The 17,964-nt window shown below is 41.9% G+C and overlaps 1 protein-coding gene across 1 annotated transcript; it reads left to right on the forward strand.

Moving 5' to 3' along the window:
- Positions 1 to 2,576: 2,576 nt before the first annotated feature.
- LOC109036002 (U7 small nuclear RNA associated Lsm10) lies at positions 2,577 to 17,729 on the forward strand. Its single transcript, XM_072296509.1, has 4 exons — positions 2,577 to 2,882; positions 4,669 to 4,786; positions 10,333 to 10,529; positions 16,778 to 17,729. Exons 1-3 carry the CDS (start codon positions 2,740 to 2,742, stop codon positions 10,486 to 10,488), a joined length of 417 nt encoding a protein of 138 aa, XP_072152610.1. The 5' UTR covers positions 2,577 to 2,739; the 3' UTR covers positions 10,489 to 10,529; positions 16,778 to 17,729.
- Positions 17,730 to 17,964: the final 235 nt, after the last annotated feature.

Below are 17,964 nucleotides of genomic sequence, written 5' to 3' on the forward strand. Positions count from 1 at the left end.
CGGCAGGATTTTCTGTAAGTCTAGCCTTCCGGGCAGAGATGGAAAATTTCATGAAATTTATTCGAGTGAAATTTCACGCGTGAAATTTCATGAAATTTCACGAAATTTCATGAAATTTATTGAAACTTTTGAGGATACATTCAAGAGGCCAAGAAACGCCTAGAAACGGTGATTCTCGATATTGAGATTTTTCAGCCCCCCCTGACCTAACCTAACCTCACCACCCACTCTTCCAGCAGCTCAGTTTTTTATCACGAAGATTTCGGTGTCATGTCAGATGTCACTTATGTAAGTCATGGGTCCTTAATTTTCGTAAGTAATGCATCATTGACACTTGAGTGCCTCCGCTCCACCACAAGAACAATTTCCTCCACGCATCGGCATGAAAATACTAGTTTTTTTATGAGGGGGGGGGGGGGACTTTTATTTGAGAAACGTTGGAGAAATTGATGCTAAAAATTGTAATGCTAAAAAACGGCACTTTTAGTGGTATATTTCTGAACCAACTTAATGTCCTACATATTTAACAATTATACTATAAAGATTAATCCAGCAGTGCCAAACTGCCAACATATATATTTTAGAGTCGGAAATCTCAGTTTCAAAAATGGATAAGTACTAAAGTAAAACGTTTCTAAAAGGGTGTGATGTTCTTATAATCTTGTCCACGGCCACGCGATTTGCTGGGTACATGTCTGTTTACATTTGGTTTGGAGGTTAGGTTAGGGCTAACTTTCTCTAAAACCCCCCTTGTGCCCCCTCCTTTGGGTGTAGCATCTCATTAGTGGGCCATATTCTGCTGCATCAGCAGGAGGATCATCTGAACCGTTTCCGAGCATTAGTAACAATATTTCTTTGAAAAATCAACAAATTTCAATTTTTTTGAAATTTATTCGGGCCTTGTGAAATTTCATGAAATTTCACGTGAAATTTCATGAAATTTCAAAACGTGAAATTTCACTTTCCATCTCTACTTCCGGGCCAAGAGTGAATCTCTGCTAAACTCAAACGCCATCAGGAATCCTGCGATGTCTGTCACACAAAAACAACAACATCAACAAATTGATCAATTAAAACGAAAATTAGATTGGTTTGTGAATAATTTCTTAATCTATTTTCATTTTAGACCGATGGAAATAACAATTTACTCTTGATAAACCACAATTAGGTAATATTTTCATTATTCTTGTTCACATTCGAGGTACCGCCATCTTGGTGCACTAGTTTCGGCCTCCATGAGCGAGAACCAATCAGAATTGGATTTTTTTTTAGGCCACTTTCAGCCCAATCCTGGCCCAACCAAAAGTGAGTTGTCGTAACTCTGGGTATAAAGGGACTCTAATACGGTCCTGCGACTAGTTAGCGCGGGAAGATAACTTAGTTAAAGTCGAATATTTAACCGGGATTAAAATAATAATTGCACTCAATTGACAATTATTAGACACATCATTTTAATTAAACAAACATGAACAATGGAGTAATCAACAAAATATCGCATTGCCAGAGTATCGCGCATGTATCGCGTGGATTCGCGTCGCGTCACACAGGAGTCCCGAAATTCGGAACCTGGAAAATGCTTATCGGTGCCGCCAGCTTTCCCTAGAGTACCTATATTGAGAGAGTATGGCCACTGGAGTTACCACCTCTGATTGGCTCAGCCATCTTAGGCTGAATGGAGCCCTTAGGACCCAAAAATGGCGGACGCCATAAAGTTAATGTAATGCAGAATGATTGAAAATGTAGTTGTCTTTGCTTATCGTAACTAGAACTTTACCCAAATGCACTATTGCGACTTTTTTTACATATTTTTAAGGCTAATCGTGTGCAATTTTTGAGAAAAATGATCTTGGATGTAGTAAGGTTGGCAGCAAGTGCGGTTGGTGATAACCGTCAAAAGTTGGCAATGACCCCCCTCCTATCCTCAAAAACCAAAACAAAGCACCGCCATTTTTGGGTCCTAAGCCTCTCCATGGGACCCAGTGGCCATACTCTCTTAATATAGGTACTCTAGCTTTCCCACCCCACCTACAGTACTAGCTACGTTTATGCGAGGCTCGAAACCGAGGTTTCACGAAACCCGAGTTTGGAATGCAAGTTTTCGCCGTCGGGTTTATGCGGGCGCTGTAACCCGACTTTCGCGGGAAATCAAACTTTCCGATTCTGGCGCTGTTTATGCGCATATTTTCGATTGAACTTGAATTTCATGCGTTGGCGCCATTTTCACAAGCTATACTTGTAGTCATAAAATGTTGATTAAAAAGTGAGGTTAAGCCGAAGATTGAATAATAACAGTAACACATAAGGCGGCTGAATTCTTGTAAAATAAGTATATTTTTGGCGTTTTTCGACCCCTTTTGACGGATACGTTCTCATCACAAGAATATGGTGGACGAAAAATTCGATTTTTTCCGTGATACGTGATCCTAGAGTCCCTTTCTACGTGATCCTACGAATCCTACGGATTCTCCAACAACTGATAACAGCAGTGAGTTGCGAGGGTCCTACGCGAGATAGCAGCACTAGTACCTGCTCACGAATTTTTACGTTGACTCTTACGGGAGTCCAGGGTCCCAAGGTGAAAAGTGAAAAGAACAAAAACAGAACGAAAACATTTGGTTGCGCGTAGCTAGATTCTAGATTTGTAATTCTAATATTCTATTCTATGTCCTTAATTCCCTACCTATCTTCCACCGTCTCCTGTATCCTGTACGTAGTGCATTGTTGTTCAAAACCAGTCGAATGACTCTTTGGGCAAGCAAAAAAGAGAAATTCATATTGTACAACAATCTTGCGTGCTTGTTAAAAGCTGTTGAGAGCAAGTACACCACTGTAGATCTCCGGAATGAGGCATACGTTTGCGGTAAAATTCAGGAAGTTGATGGGTAAGACAGCACTCAATTGTAGCCTGATGGCATAGAATGTTATCTAAAGAAATAAATCATCAAATAAACAGAAATTATCATGTTGTGGTAATTCTTTCCTCTAAGGCCTCTCTCTACTTAAGGCCCAAAAGTAGACCTCTTGAGAACTTGGTCCATGTTTTCTTGGGCACTTTTTATGAAAAAAATTGTTTTTACTCACAAGAATGATAATTTTCATCGCACTAAGTCGGAAGTGCAGGTTAATTTAACAGTAATTTGAGGCGAAGATTGAAATCATTATTTGAACCGTCTTGTGTAAGATTGAAAACACATCTGCATAATTGTAGAGGCATTAAGCCCTTTCAGACTCAATGAAAACAAAATTTTGCTGCAAAATATTAACTTTGACTTGGAATAAAAATTACCATCTACCTATATGTGTCATCTGTCATAAAACTAACTTAAAAAACTTGCTGTACAACCAGAAATTGATCAATTCACTTCAGACTTAGGAGGACTGGCAGTCAAGTTGTTTTTAATTATCTGTCTCAATGCAAAGCTCTTTTTATTCAGTCGGTGACAACATCTTGATCCACTGTTAGATTGTTTGGTTCACTCAATGGTGGTTACAGTTACAGTTTATCTGTCTGAGCTTGTCAGCTGATATTGAATAAGGAAAAAATAAATCAAACAATTTTTCTCTTCTCTTATGCACACATATTACCCTTTTTGTACTGTAAAATGGTGCATTTTTGTAATTTTTACCCCGAAAGAATAATAGTAAACATTTCAAACCACCCTCCACGTCTGTAGGAATTTTTTCTCTGTTCATTTCTCTAAACTTTATATTTAAATTAATTTTTTCTGTACCAGAATTTTGTCATGTATGCTAATATCTTCCTCCAATAGCTTTGAATCAATCTGATGGCCCTCTAAGCCAAACAATGTTCATCATCCTCTCCTTACTGGGAGGTCAACTATCTCCTCTATCTCGCATTCTTTTGGACTTGAAGTGCACGCTATGAGTAGCATTTCGCTCAGATTCCAGTACACTCATTTTAGCTATTTTCTTCCTCTGGAGCTTGAAGTGCTTGTGTTGAGTTTCATTCTGCCCAGCTCCACTACTTCTCCTTGTCTCCTGTTCCTACATTGCTATGAGGCTTAGAAGTGCCTGCTATGAGTAGCATTTCGGTTCATATTTCAGAATTTTACTTTTGTCTGTATCTTATTTCTGAAAGGTCTGGAAGTGCACGCTTTGAGTCGCATTTCAGCCTTGGTCCAAATTTCAAATTGAATTAATTAATTGTTGAATAAATGTGCAACCAAAAGAGTGAGAGGTGGATTCTTGCAAGTTTAGCTTGCTCAGTTTAGTTTAGCAACTGACATTTCATTTGTGTTTCGTAAAGTAAAATCTGATTTTGTAAAAAAACCAGAAACTGGTAAATTGAGACAAGCCTTGAGGCATTCTTTTCTTTCTTGTTTAAATCTATTAAATGACGCCCGAATCCAAGATCACAACGAGTTCATCCGGCACCTGAACTGACATTGGCAGGTCTCTTTCCTGAGGACGTTTAAAGTGCCTTAGAAGACCTGGACCTGCTCTCAGTAAAGGAGGGGGACATCTGCCTTGTTACAGGCAAAACAGTAAGCTTACAATTAGTTCAAATAGCACACTAAAGAAAAATGATTCAACTTACGTATTGTTGTTGACCACATTTTTTAATGCTCTTCCCTAAGTATGACAGCCTCCCTTGAAACCATATTTTTAAGTTTTCTTAAATTGAATTTCTGCTTTACCTTTTTCCAGGATGATGAATTTATCAATGTCTAATGTGCTCTTTTCTGATCCTTCTGGAAAATGTTTCAATTTTGATAAGTTTTTTGTTCAAGCAAAGAATATCCGTCACGTTCACCTACCGAGAGAGGTTTGTTTTGCTTATTGCTTTGTTACTACATCAAATGAATAATCATCTTAATTCTCTATCATTAGTCCAAAAATTCTCTGCAGGTGGAAGGTGAAAGGAGGGAAGAGAATTAGTGATTTCCAATTTCTGTGGTTTAAGTAAATGTCCTCATACTTGGTTTTTTTTTCTCTCTTACTATACTCGTTCTGTTCCAATTGATTTATTTCTTTCTTTTTCCTTCTTTTGGTTTGTCTTGACACTACTCAAAGAAAGAAAATGAGCATTATTTATTCCACCCTCAGGTTCAATACTACCCAATCCTTATCCCACAACTTTGAGAGGGCCTTTAAGCTGCGTATGAACAAACTGTTGCAACCACGTTGCAATTCGGTATGCTCTTGCCGACCCCTTTGGCTTTTTATTCCTGCCACTAGACCCCTGTTGTGAGATTTCAGTGGCGTGCGATGGGGTTTAGTTACAGGGCAACCTCTAACGTTCGCCACTGGGGGGAGGGGGGTGTTTTTACGTAGCCCCCTTTCCCTCCTCACGAAGCCCCCCTACAAAATTGTTGAAAATTCAGATCCTCGCAACCCTCTATTCACTCTATTTTTCTGATGGAACGTCTTGAAAAACGGTGGTTTTGTGTGTTCTCTTATTTACTTATGATTTCGTTTACTCAACTTGTTTCGAATATTTTTGAGAATTGGAGGACGGCTCCATGCTCCCAACTACCGATTTTGCCACATATTTGAGGTATTTCTAGTCTTTATTCTACAGCGTTCAGAATATTTTGAGTTTTTTAAGTGTCGCAAAAAACATCTTTCTGCGTTTAAAACATGACTGCGAATTGTCTTATTCATCATCACCAAATAGATCCAAGTGAGCGACATATTATAGAAATGGAGGACACTTGCTCCAGAGGGATCAATCGCAACCGCGACGGAAAGAGGGAACAAGATAGCGTATCGGAGGCAAAAGCAGCGCGCTGCGGTAAGGGGGCCAAGAGAAGCGAGTTGCGATCGCGCAGCGAAGGGCTCGAAGCTCGAACTCGGAACGTACCGCTGATCACCCCGCCCGCCTTGATTATGCCGCCTGGGCCCCTGGGGGCCGCAATATTTTAACTCATTTGACAGGGAATGCGTAGTTTAGATTGGCTTTTCATGTTTAAATTGAAGGAGACTACATCTCCACGTAGTTTCAAGCATTATACATCAAATACAAGCGTCAATACTTTTCCGACGCTAGATCGGGGGCTTTGCCCACTGTACGGCGCGCAGCGCCGAGTGAACCCTACTTGAGTTCTGATTGGTTACGACGAACGAGTGCTGCCGGACCAGTCGGAGCGCAGCCGAATTCCACGCACTGCACGATTATCTCAAAAAGGACAACAGAGTCGCAGTATACCGGAGCGCAGATGAAGGCAATCTTAGAACGATGCATTTCTAGCCTCTTGTTCGCCTGGAAGTTTGAACCATCCGGCATATTTAACAATACAGCGCGAAAGAATCGCGGGCCGCGAACGGTTATTGAGATTTATTAATTTTAATCGATTATTATTTTCGCGAATTTAGGCAAATCATATTGACCCGAGTCATACAACCTTCTAAAATGCAGGAAACTCCCGGTTTATATGAAATCATTATATTACAGCTCTTAGCGCGCGCAAAATTTGTGCCTGGAATTTCTCCCCTCGCGTGACGCGCCACGAAGGCCCACCAACCGCTCACCACAGCGGTAGCGTCCCTCCCCCTCCCGGCGCCGCGCCCGCCCGCCCGTCCACCGCCGGCTGCAAGGCAGAGTCTCCGCCCTTCCACCCGCACCCCATATCGCGCCTTGCTCATCGGCTTTCAGAACACTGCGCAACCGTGGCCAGAGGTTTCTTTCCATCCCTCTCTTCAACCTCTGCAGGCCCTGCAGCCAGTGCCGGGGAGGCTTCCCTTTTGTCAGTCCGAAACTGTCTAGAATTCACCTAGACACAAGGAGGATGTCACATTGTCACATGGCAAAGAGTATTAACTGTCTCTGAAACTTCCTAGAACTCTCTCCTTCATCATTCAGGCGACCGTTAGTAAAACGATGACCCTCATTAATCTCTCCCAGAACTTTATAGAATTTTCTCGGACTTTCGTATGGTGTCATACTTAACTGACAATAGCTTTTCTCGAATTTTTTCAAACTCTCAAATTTTCTCCATGTGATGCGCAATTAAATTGATGCCCTCGCCTCGCCATGTCCTTTTGGGAGCTTTCTAGAATGTTCTTAAACTTTTAGAAGAGTTTTGCAAGGCGACGTGTGGCATATGTTTCTGGAACTTTCTCGAATGTAATCAAAGTGGCACTAACAGGAATATACATACAGGCACTAACAGGAGCCACTGTCACTGGAGGACCTGGGGGATAAGCCCTCTGGCTTGCCGCAGAGCCGCGCTTCTTGAGCCCGGAAAGGCTAGTGAATTTTAAACCTATATTTTTCTGGCGAAGCCCGGAGTTGGGACCTCGCGCCAACGGCACCAATAGTCGCTGCACACTAGTCTCAGGAGCACGGAACACAATAGCCTCATAAAGTGCTTTGAAGTTAATCGTCAGCTGTAATTCCGGAAAAATTCACCACGTCGCGTTGCTTAAATCTGGCTCCGACATCCGTGATTATTTAATTATTACAACGGATTTATCAAATTCTGGGACTCATAAGTTATAGCAGCATTTGTCTGGAATGTTTAAAAATTAACGCGAGCTTTGAAAGTTTAATAATAAAAGCTAAAACTTTCTCGCAGATCTTTCATGGGATGCCTCTACTTGCGAGAAATACAGTTCACGGTGAGACAGAGATATACAGGGTTATTCAAAAGTTACGCACCACTGGCCATAACTTTAGTTCTAATTATGATATCGATTTGCGGTTTGTGGCGTCCTTCCTCATATCGAGGGGGAAACTTTTTGAGGTACTTTTCAGTTTTCGGGGGGCAACTCAAAAATTTCAAATGGCAACCCCCATCATGTGATACATCGTTAGAAAGAGCATGAAAAAAGAAAATTTTTGGCGCAAACCGGAAGTCGATCTGACCCCCCTGTCAAAAGTTAGGGGGGTCCAAAGGTTATTTAGGGGGTCCGTACCTTCATTTTTTAGAGTAGCTTCGGCGGCTCTTGGACATACCGTTTCTCTTTTCAAAGAGTCCTCGAATACTCCAAGTCTGATACCGAAGTTTTCATATTCGCCCCGGGCCACCACAGCCCCCCCCCCCCCGTAGGGGGGGATGGGCCTGTTACAATGAAACATTGCATTAAAATGCGAAAAATCACAGAAGAGCTTCAAACTTAGCATCAAATCCGAGTGTAACTTCTTGCCAATGTTAACGCAAACGCAGCCTGCGACTTTAAAGTGAGTTTTCAAAACTCTTAGCCCCCTGCCCCCCCCCCCTCATTTTTGGTTGCAGAGCGGGCAAAAACCGGGAAATTCACTACAAATAATGCCCGAAACTAATGTCCAACTTGAGGAGGACCCTTGAAACGTTGCGATCAGTCGGAGCATTGAAATACAAGGACTGCCACCCCCTTAAAGTACGGAAACATCCAAAACACCCCCGCTGCCCCCCTCATTTTTCGTTGCGGAGCGGGTAAAAACCGGGAAAATCGCCAGAAATGATGCCCGAAACCACTGTAGAACTTGACAAGAACCCTTGAAACGTTGCGCTCAGTCGGAGAACTGCAACACAGGAACTGCCGCCCACTTTAAGGACGGAAACATCCATAAAACCCCCGCTGCCCCCCTCTTTTTTCGTTGCAGAGCTGGTAAGAACCGGGAAATTCGCCAGAAATGATGCCCCGGTTCTTACCAGCTCTGCAACGAAAAAAGGAGGGGGGCAGCGGGGGTTTTATGGATGTTTCCGTCCTTAAAGTGGGCGGCAGTTCCTGTGTTGCAGTTCTCCGACTGAGCGCAACGTTTCAAGGGTTCTTGTCGAGTTCTACAGTGGTTTCGGGCATCATTTCTGGCAATTTTCCCGGTTTTTACCCGCTCCGCAACGAAAAATGAGGGGGGCAGCGGGGGTGTTTTGGATGTTTCCGTACTTTAAGGGGGTGGCAGTCCTTGTATTTCAATGCTCCGACTGATCGCAACGTTTCAAGGGTCCTCCTCAAGTTGGACATTAGTTTCGGGCATTATTTGTAGTGAATTTCCCGGTTTTTGCCCGCTCTGCAACCAAAAATGAGGGGGGGGGGGCAGGGGGCTAAGAGTTTTGAAAACTCACTTTAAAGTCGCAGGCTGCGTTTGCGTTACATTGGCAAGAGTTCCACTCGGATTTGATGCTAAGTTTGAAGCTCTTCTGTGATTTTTCGCATTTTAATGCAATGTTTCATTGTAACAGGCCCATCCCCCCCTACGGGGGGGGGGGGGCTGTGGTGGCCCGGGGCGAATATGAAGACTTCGGTATCAGACTTGGAGTATTCGAGGACTCTTTGAAAAGAGAAACGGTATGTCCAAGAGCCGCCGAAGCTACTCTAAAAAATGAAGGTACGGACCCCCTAAATAACCTTTGGACCCCCCTAACTTTTGACAGGGGGGTCAGATCGACTTCCGGTTTGCGCCAAAAATTTTCTTTTTTCATGCTCTTTCTAACGATGTATCACATGATGGGGGTTGCCATTTGAAATTTTTGAGTTGCCCCCCCCCGAAAACTGAAAAGTACCTCAAAAAGTTTCCCCCTCGATATGAGGAAGGACGCCACAAACCGCAAATCGATATCATAATTAGAACTAAAGTTATGGCCAATGGTGCGTAACTTTTGAATAACCCTGTATGCAACTGTCCAGAGAGATTACACATGATTGGTCGCATTACGGTCATTTTGCCTAACCCTATTTTTGTCTGGGATCAAATTAGAGACTTCCAGAAATTACTTTTCGTAGCATTTTTCAGTGCGAAAAGGAAAGAGAATGTCATAGCTAGAGTTAATGATTCATCGATTTTAACAGGAATTCCTTTAATTTTCATACAAGGTTAAGGACTCACGTCAAGGCGTACAAACTCTAATAACAACGTGTCCCTGAGAATCAAAACATAGCGGTGGCGCCCCCTGCGTGGAGAAACTTACCTCTCGGCGCTCCAGTATATTGCAATGCTATTGCTTTTTACGGGGTGCCTGTGGTGGCAGAAAATACGCCAAAAGTTCTGTGTATACCAAGAAATCTTTATGGATAGCCTTCGAAACTGGTTTAAAATTATTATTGACATCTTCAAATCTTCATCGAGGCCAAGTACTCAAGTGAAAAATTAGATTTTTCGCGAGCTTCTAGAAGCCCCCACCTACACATATTCAACACAGGACGAACCTGCGTTTTCACTTCGTCACGTCATGGTATCTCGTGGTTCCGAGGCGCGATAAAGGACCCGTTTTCAATAAATTTTGACTTTGGGAAGTTTTTCTCAAAGTTCTGGGATATGTCTTAAAAAATACCTCGATGCTCATTAGACTTCCAAGTTTCAATAAGTGAACTCAAAAAATTTCATGGAATTATCCCATTAAATTCTTGAAGAATTATGTCTTACCAACTTGTGTTTTTCTCTTTTTACAGATTTCCATTATTCCAGCAATAAATGCTGGAATTGCGAAAGCTTTTCCTGGAAAAATTAAGAGTGTTCGGAAAACTTTTCAGCAAAAGCGACTTCAGAAATCACAAGAAGAAACTCTGAGGCTGGTAGCAAATTTTCACAAAACCCGTGGATCTTAAGAGAGAACTGTCGATAGCTATGAAGTAGCATTCTCTGGAAGGTAACATTGCATCATTACTTTTTTTAAATCACATTCACTTTCTCACTCTTGAGCCTATACATATACGCATCAACTAATGCAGCTTCCTGTCGTGAGATGGTTGTAATGCTGGCCCAGTGATCAAGAGGTCCCGAGTTCGGTCACCGACCAGGCAACCGAGTTTAATGATCTGCAAATGTATCTGTAACCCACTACGGGAGTAATAAATTTACAAATTATGCATCAGCATCACAGCATATTACCTCTCCTCCTATTATTTTTAGTATATAGTCCAGAGAAACCTACTGATAACGTTAACACCAGCTTTTATCATATTTTACACTAGCCGCTGTGGCTCGCCATGTCACTCGCTTCGAGAGTGACATACCGAAGGACTCGGGTCGCACATCTGAAGTAGGGGTGTTCAAACGAATTCAAGCACTATCGATATCGTCTCTCATTGTTGAAACTGGCGGCAGTACCGCCAGTGGCGATGATATCGTTAACAGCCTTATTGGATTTTTGAGAGCTCGCACTCAATGCATTGTTGCCCCGTGCGTCGGTTTATCAGATTGCCTGGCGCGGCGGCGCGTGAAATAGGTGTACAAATGGCAACAGCTTATTTTCGTCAGCTCCGAAAACTCTGATCGCTGTAGGCAAGAGCGCTCTTATCGTAACTTTTTCTTAACGGAACTGTTTCGGTAGCTTATCGACAGAACTGCCCTAATCTGAAGTACTCCGGTACGTACCGAGTGCCTCGATGTCTGACCCGAACTTCGGCAGCTCGACCTTAAGTTTTTGGATGCATGATCAGAAAACTTCAGAATTCCATTTGACCTCAACTTTGGGTCCAATGCACGAAGTTTTTTTCTCCGTGTACGTTTGGCGGGTGGCATCCATTTTCATCCTGACCTACCGTTATTCCATATATTGACATACATTTCATAATTTTTTCCTTCATTTAAGATGTGATTATGCCGAACAAATTTTTTTCGATAAAACTTGCTAAAATATTCAACTGAAAATTCCACGCCCGGAAAGAAAATCAACTTTTTTAAGTCCTCCATTTACGATCCCGTGTGTTCTCCGCAGTTGCGACCATATAACCTCAAACCAATGATCAGGAAATGCTAAGTCTGAATTGGTCGGACACTTAAAAATCGCAAATGTTCCGTAAAAAGGATGGGGAGAATTGAGAGGATGTTGCTAAAGGTACGGCAATTAAGGCGCGGAATGCCGCCGCGGAATCTGACGCGGCGGACGACCCGAGCGAGCGAGGCGTCGAGTTTGTTTCCGCTCCGCCGTGCCCGGCAACTAAGCAGCGGAATCGCCTCCAAAATTCCGCCGCGTCCGTCGGCAGTCTCGTCATCAGTATCCAATGATAACTCACGAGTGTAGGTGTTTGTGCCTTGCTACAATGAACATTCACCACGTTTCAAAAGCTCCAATATTTTTTACGAGAATACCAGTCAAAATATCCCTTTGTAAAATTTCTACAAGTATTTTTGAATGAGCAAAACAATTTTTAACGCACGTTGGCAAAAAACTCCAACATACAGCAATAAAATTTTTAAAAAAAAGTTCAAGATAAGCTCCCTATCAATAGTTTCAAATTAACGAATAAAGCTTGCGCAGAGAGTTGCAACATTGCAAGCAAAGACACCCATTTTTTTACTTTCAGCCATGATTTTCAAAAAAAGATTGGTCGATCAGGTTTCTCTTTAGATATATAGCAACGTATGAATGAATTGTTCAGATGCCAAAAAGCCATAAAATAGTTATTCCGTTTTGTTTTTATAGATTCATTTCCTGGAAAAAAGGTGTCATGTTTCTTTTACCTATTTGTGTGGTATTATTTGCACCTGGCACGAGGTAGGATTGCCATGCGTTGATATCGTGCTAAAAAAAATTATCTTTCATGAATCCAATAAGTCACGATGGCCCGCAATTTTCCATTGGTTTCTCCACCGCGATCCACGTTTCGGCACACAGACATGAAAAATCATCGAAAACCTCGGCGGACGAGGCGGAATCTCCGAGGGATTCCGCTCCGATCTGTTCTCGACAGATCGGAGCGCCGTGACGCCGCGGACTCTGCGGCGTCGCTCCGCTCCTTAGTTGCCGCTCCCATTGAAACGCGTGTAACAGATTTCCCTTGCGTCCGCCGCGTACGATTCCGCGGCGGCATTCCGCGTCTTAATTGCCGTACCTTAAGTATCCATCGATCAACTAACGTGACCGTCAAAGAAATTCCTGTCTTTTTCCAAGGGTTACCTTTGCCCTTTGGAAGAAGTGACAGTTGTAGGGGTAATAGGGTGGAGCGAAAAACACTTTTTTTCGAAATCGCTTGACCGCTGTATTAGAAAAGTTGCCGCTCGCAATACAAAGGGACCCGTGTTTTTTCTTTTTCCGAAATTCTAGCTCCTTCCGGTGGCACTAATGCTTCAAGTTTTACGAAACAATCACGTTTTTTCACCTAAAAAACGGGCTAGCGCCGTTTGTTTTGAACTTTACGTCTTGCAACTGACTTATCCGCATGGTTTCGATAGGTACGCCAAGTTCATTTATGACCATAGCAATGTTGCCAGAAATATGTGAATCGTAAAATGTTTCAGTGCTGCCGCTTCGCACATTTGTAAAATTTGCGATCTCGCGATAATTGAGATTTTTGACGATTTGATGATTTTTTTAGGGACTAAGCAGTCACGCTAGAGCCCCGAAAAGAGCCGTATGCAAAAACGACATTTTTCGCCCCCCCACTAAAACTTATTCAAACTTCGTCTATCAGTTACTAATACTGGAGCGCTTCTTTCCCCAAATTTTCAGACCCCCAAAAAATTTTTGGGGGGGGGCGCTAGGGGGGGGGGGGGTGGAAGTCAAAACCTGGGACCCTCGATATCTTTCGAACGAAACAAGATATTGAGGCCCGGTTTGGACGAAAAATCGTCGAAAATTGCATACTTTAAGATTCTAAAGGTCAAAATCCCAAAATTAAATTTTTAACTTAACTTGTGTGCTTTTTTTCAGTTTTTGAGGAAAAACAATTTCTTTTAAACAGATTAAATTGAAATTTCACATTTTTTGATTTGAACCAAAACCAGTTTTTTAAATTGTTCGTCTTTTTCCGCATCCAACGAATGGTCGTATAAGCTGGGGAACCGAACGGTTCCGGAGTTATGATCGATTGAAGTTTCCGCTCAACGCGCGCCGACCGATTTTCGCGCGCAAAAAAGTCGGATTTGACTGTTATTAAATCAGATTTAATGTTCAAACTGAGCAAAATGCATTATTAGGGACTCTTGAGGGTTGCTGAGTCCAGAAATTACAGATACTTCCAAAAAATTCACGTTTTTAAAATTACAGCTCCGTACAGGACCACTGAGCGGCCGGTTGGCGCTCAGTGGGCCTCTAAAATAGCGCTACGGAGCTGTAATTTTAAAAACGTGAATTTTTTGGAAGTATCTGTAATTTCTGGACTTAGCGACCCTCAAGAGTCCCTAATAATGCATTTTGCTCAGTTTGAACATTAAATCTGATTTAATAACAGTCAAATCCGACTTTTTTGCGCGCGAAAATTGGTCGGCGCGCGTTGAGCGGAAACTTCAATCGATCATAACTCCGGAACCGTTCGGTTCCCCAGCTTATACGACCACTCGTTGGATGCGGAAAAAGACGAACAATTTAAAAAACTGGTTTTGGTTCAAATCAAAAAATGTGAAATTTCAATTTAATCTGTTTAAAAGAAATTGTTTTTCCTCAAAAACTGAAAAAAAGCACACAAGTTAAGTTAAAAATTTAATTTTGGGATTTTGACCTTTAGAATCTTAAAGTATGCAATTTTCGACGATTTTTCGTCCAAACCGGGCCTCAATATCTTGTTTCGTTCGAAAGATATCGAGGGTCCCAGGTTTTGACTTCCACCCCCCCCCTAGCGCCCCCCCCCCCAAAAATTTTTTGGGGGTCTGAAAATTTGGGGAAAGAAGCGCTCCAGTATTAGTAACTGATAGACGAAGTTTGAATAAGTTTTAGTGGGGGGGCGAAAAATGTCGTTTTTGCATACGGCTCTTTGAGATGATAGCCTCCTAACACACTACTTTTTTGGCTTTTTGCGAGCTATTTTGACTGAACTCACGCAGTAACAATGGGGGCCGCTTGGATGCCTCCTCCAGTGAATTTCAAAACACTGCCTTCAAGTCTGCGGTGCTAAGGAAAAACGCCGTATGAACATTCGAAAGTTGTCGAATTTCCCAGAATAAAATATGTATTTTTGAAGAATATTTTGCGTATTTTTCCTCAAAATTTTCCGATATTTTAGACTAAATTGGGGACAAAATTAACTGAAAAATTGGAATAAAAATATTCAGAAGTTCCCCGTTAATTCGTTGGTTATTAAAGAAAATATGGCAACGCCTGTAGGCTCAAACGGCGTTTTTCCATAGTGCGGCATAAGTGAGGTCTTTGACGGTTAAAATAAGCCATCATGGGCCGTACAACTGGGCTTGGAGACCAGGCGGTCCCAAAAGATCTCATTTTCAATTCGTCACCCTTCTCTCTCTTCCTGCTCGGCCAACTGGAGCTCCAAAAAAATCGATTCAATTTTTCAGTTCACGTTCGATTTCAACTTTCTCAGTAAATTTACATTCTGCTAAAAAAGTATATTACAATGAACTAAATTTCGTCGTGATATGTTGATAAGTAACGGAAGTAGCGTTCAGCAAGTTGTAAATGCAGCAGTTGTGGTATTGATCTTAGTGTACCGTAGAATCATGTATTTTCATTAGTTTGACCACCATTCTGCGTAAAATTTCACCGCGAATCGAAAAGTGTATACTGTAAAAACAATTTCCGAATGATAGAAAAGATTGCATTTTTACTGTCTTTAAATTTTGAGGGTCAGATTTTGTTTGGCATATGAGACAATAGGGCTGCGATCCCGTAGCGGGCAGTTTCGGTCTCGAGGGTTGTAAGACAAAAGGACGGGAAAACCCATGTCATCGCGCCGCTTCGACAGTTTTATGGAACCACTTAGCTGCGGCGGCTTCCCTTTACTCAGACAGAGCAGTGCTGAGGCAGAGTCCGAGTTTGACCTTGGGCGTTGGGTGAAGGCTGTGTACGTAGTATTAATATGGAGAGGGGTCTATTTGCATCTCTCAGGGGTTCACAAAGATGTGGCTAAAAAATTGGAAATTCTCGTAAATTTGCGAGCATCTAGAAGCTAGAAGCTTTCAATCGACCCAAAAATCGTAAAAATCGCTATACTATCGCGACTATAACAGGGCAAGCTCTAGCGTAGGGGGGTGTTAACGTAGCCTCTTTCCCCTCCTCCTCCCCCTAGCCTTCCTGGAAAATTCTTAAAATTTTACTCTATTTGCTGTATTTTTCGGATGAAATCTGATGGAACGTATTGAAAAACTGTGGTTTCATTTCTTTCTCTCTTACTTATGATTTCGTTTATTTAACTTGTTTCGAATGTTATTGAGCACTGGAGGACGGCTCCATGCTCTTAATTTCTAATTTTGCCACTTATTTGAGATATTATAGTCTTTATTCTACAGCATTTAGAATTTTTTGAGTTACTTAAATTTCCCCAAAAAAACAGCTCACTGCATTTAAAACATGATGAGAATTGTCTAATTCATCACCGATTAGATCTAAGTGAGCGACATTTTATGGAATTTAAGGGCATTTGCTCCGGAGGAGCAATTACAACCGCGACAGAAAGAGGGAACAAGATAGCGCATCGGAGGCAGAAGCAGCGCGCTGCGGTGACGGGCCAAGAGAAGCGAGCTCCGATCGCGCAGCGAAGGGCTCGGACTCAGAACGTACCGCTCTCCTCGCCTGCCTTGATTCCGCCGCCGAGCAGCGGCTCTCCGCTCAGCTGATCGCAAGCGATTTTCCAGCGCATGGGTTGGCCCGTGTTCAGGCCGGGCAGCGCGCTGCGCCACCTCCATCCGCTCTGCCGCTTTCCTACTTTAGTGGCTCTATACGTATGTCTGTTTCTCTCACTTTCTGTTTTTAATGCAATTTACTTACTGAACACCTTTTATAAATTATATTTGCTAAAATGTAAAACATGTAATAGGTGTAATTTTCTTCTTTCTTTTGAAATCTTTGGGCAAGCAGTGCTTGCCCTGCTTATCCGGACCGCACGCCACTGGCCCCACTACATTATCAACTGAAAAACAAGCTTTCTGGGAAAACCTGCTAGTACAGACACAAGGTGATATAATGATTGGACTAATGAAAATGTACGTTTATTGTGCTTTCAGATTTTGAGACTCTGGTTTCTAGTTGTCAATTTACTTGAATCAATGGACTTATAAGGATTTGCATTTTGAGTATCCATAACATTGATCTTTTGCCTGCATAAGCTGTTCTTCAATTCAAAACAGGTGATTATAAAAGAGGGAATAGTCTGCACTCAAGAAGTGTATGTCCTTTCGAATATGGTGGGAAACGAATACAGTATTAGACTTTGGCGGTGTCAATATGACTACATTTTTAGACGGAACATCATGAAAGAGGTTTACTCAAAGATGCCAATTCCCCTCACTCCTTCGATCGTGTCCGGATTTTGATATGTTATCTTTTTGCATACAACACTTGTTTTTCTGGAGATGGTGAAGGCAAGGAAAATTCTCCCTATGCGTGTAGCGATCACAAAATTGGGAACTTAAAAATTCCATAGCTGGCAGAAAAGTTAAGCTATGAAGTCACAGTTTGGACATTCTTTTCAAGATGTGCTTTTATTTATGATGTCTCCTCAATTTAAGCACGCATTGTATCAATTTTTCCGAATTTGAAATTTGTAAATTTTTGGAGAATTGAGATGAAACGACCACATCATTTACGATTGAATTTAAGATGAACCATCACATGGTACTTAAAACTTCATCGTAGCCTGAAGCTTTCCGGCTTGGTGGTCATCTACCGAGCCACCAAAGGAAACACATATTTATAGGAAAATCAACAAGTAACATTGAACCGATGCAGTCGAACAACAAACAAATCCTTTTTTGAGTGCTGTTGAGAAAAGTTACAGTCTGCATAAGGCTATCAGGCCTAAGAAGCAATAAAGTTTACGTAACATCATAATTAAGTTTCAAAATTTTAATTACAATACCTTGATTCATCTTTGATTTAATCATTATAAATTTTTACTATCTCGCTAATATCTAGTGATAGCTCTATTTTGTTATGAATAAAGTCATTTAATCGATAGTTCATTTGATTCAATAATATGTTTCACCTCACATAAAGCATATTTTTTTGGTGAATACTGCATCCTGCATGTCCGCATCCACGCCATAGCAAATTACACCTAAGACATACTGTCGGCGGAAAAGATTTCAAGTACTAATCCAAACAAGTCACATGATACAACCGGTACTTCCCAGCGTTCCCAGCATGCATTACAATTGCAGAATCGAGAGTTCGAGATTTGCCTGAGGAAAAA

Source organism: Bemisia tabaci, chromosome 2, assembly GCF_918797505.1.
Source record: "Bemisia tabaci chromosome 2, PGI_BMITA_v3".
Taxonomy (NCBI): Eukaryota; Metazoa; Arthropoda; class Insecta; order Hemiptera; family Aleyrodidae; genus Bemisia; species Bemisia tabaci.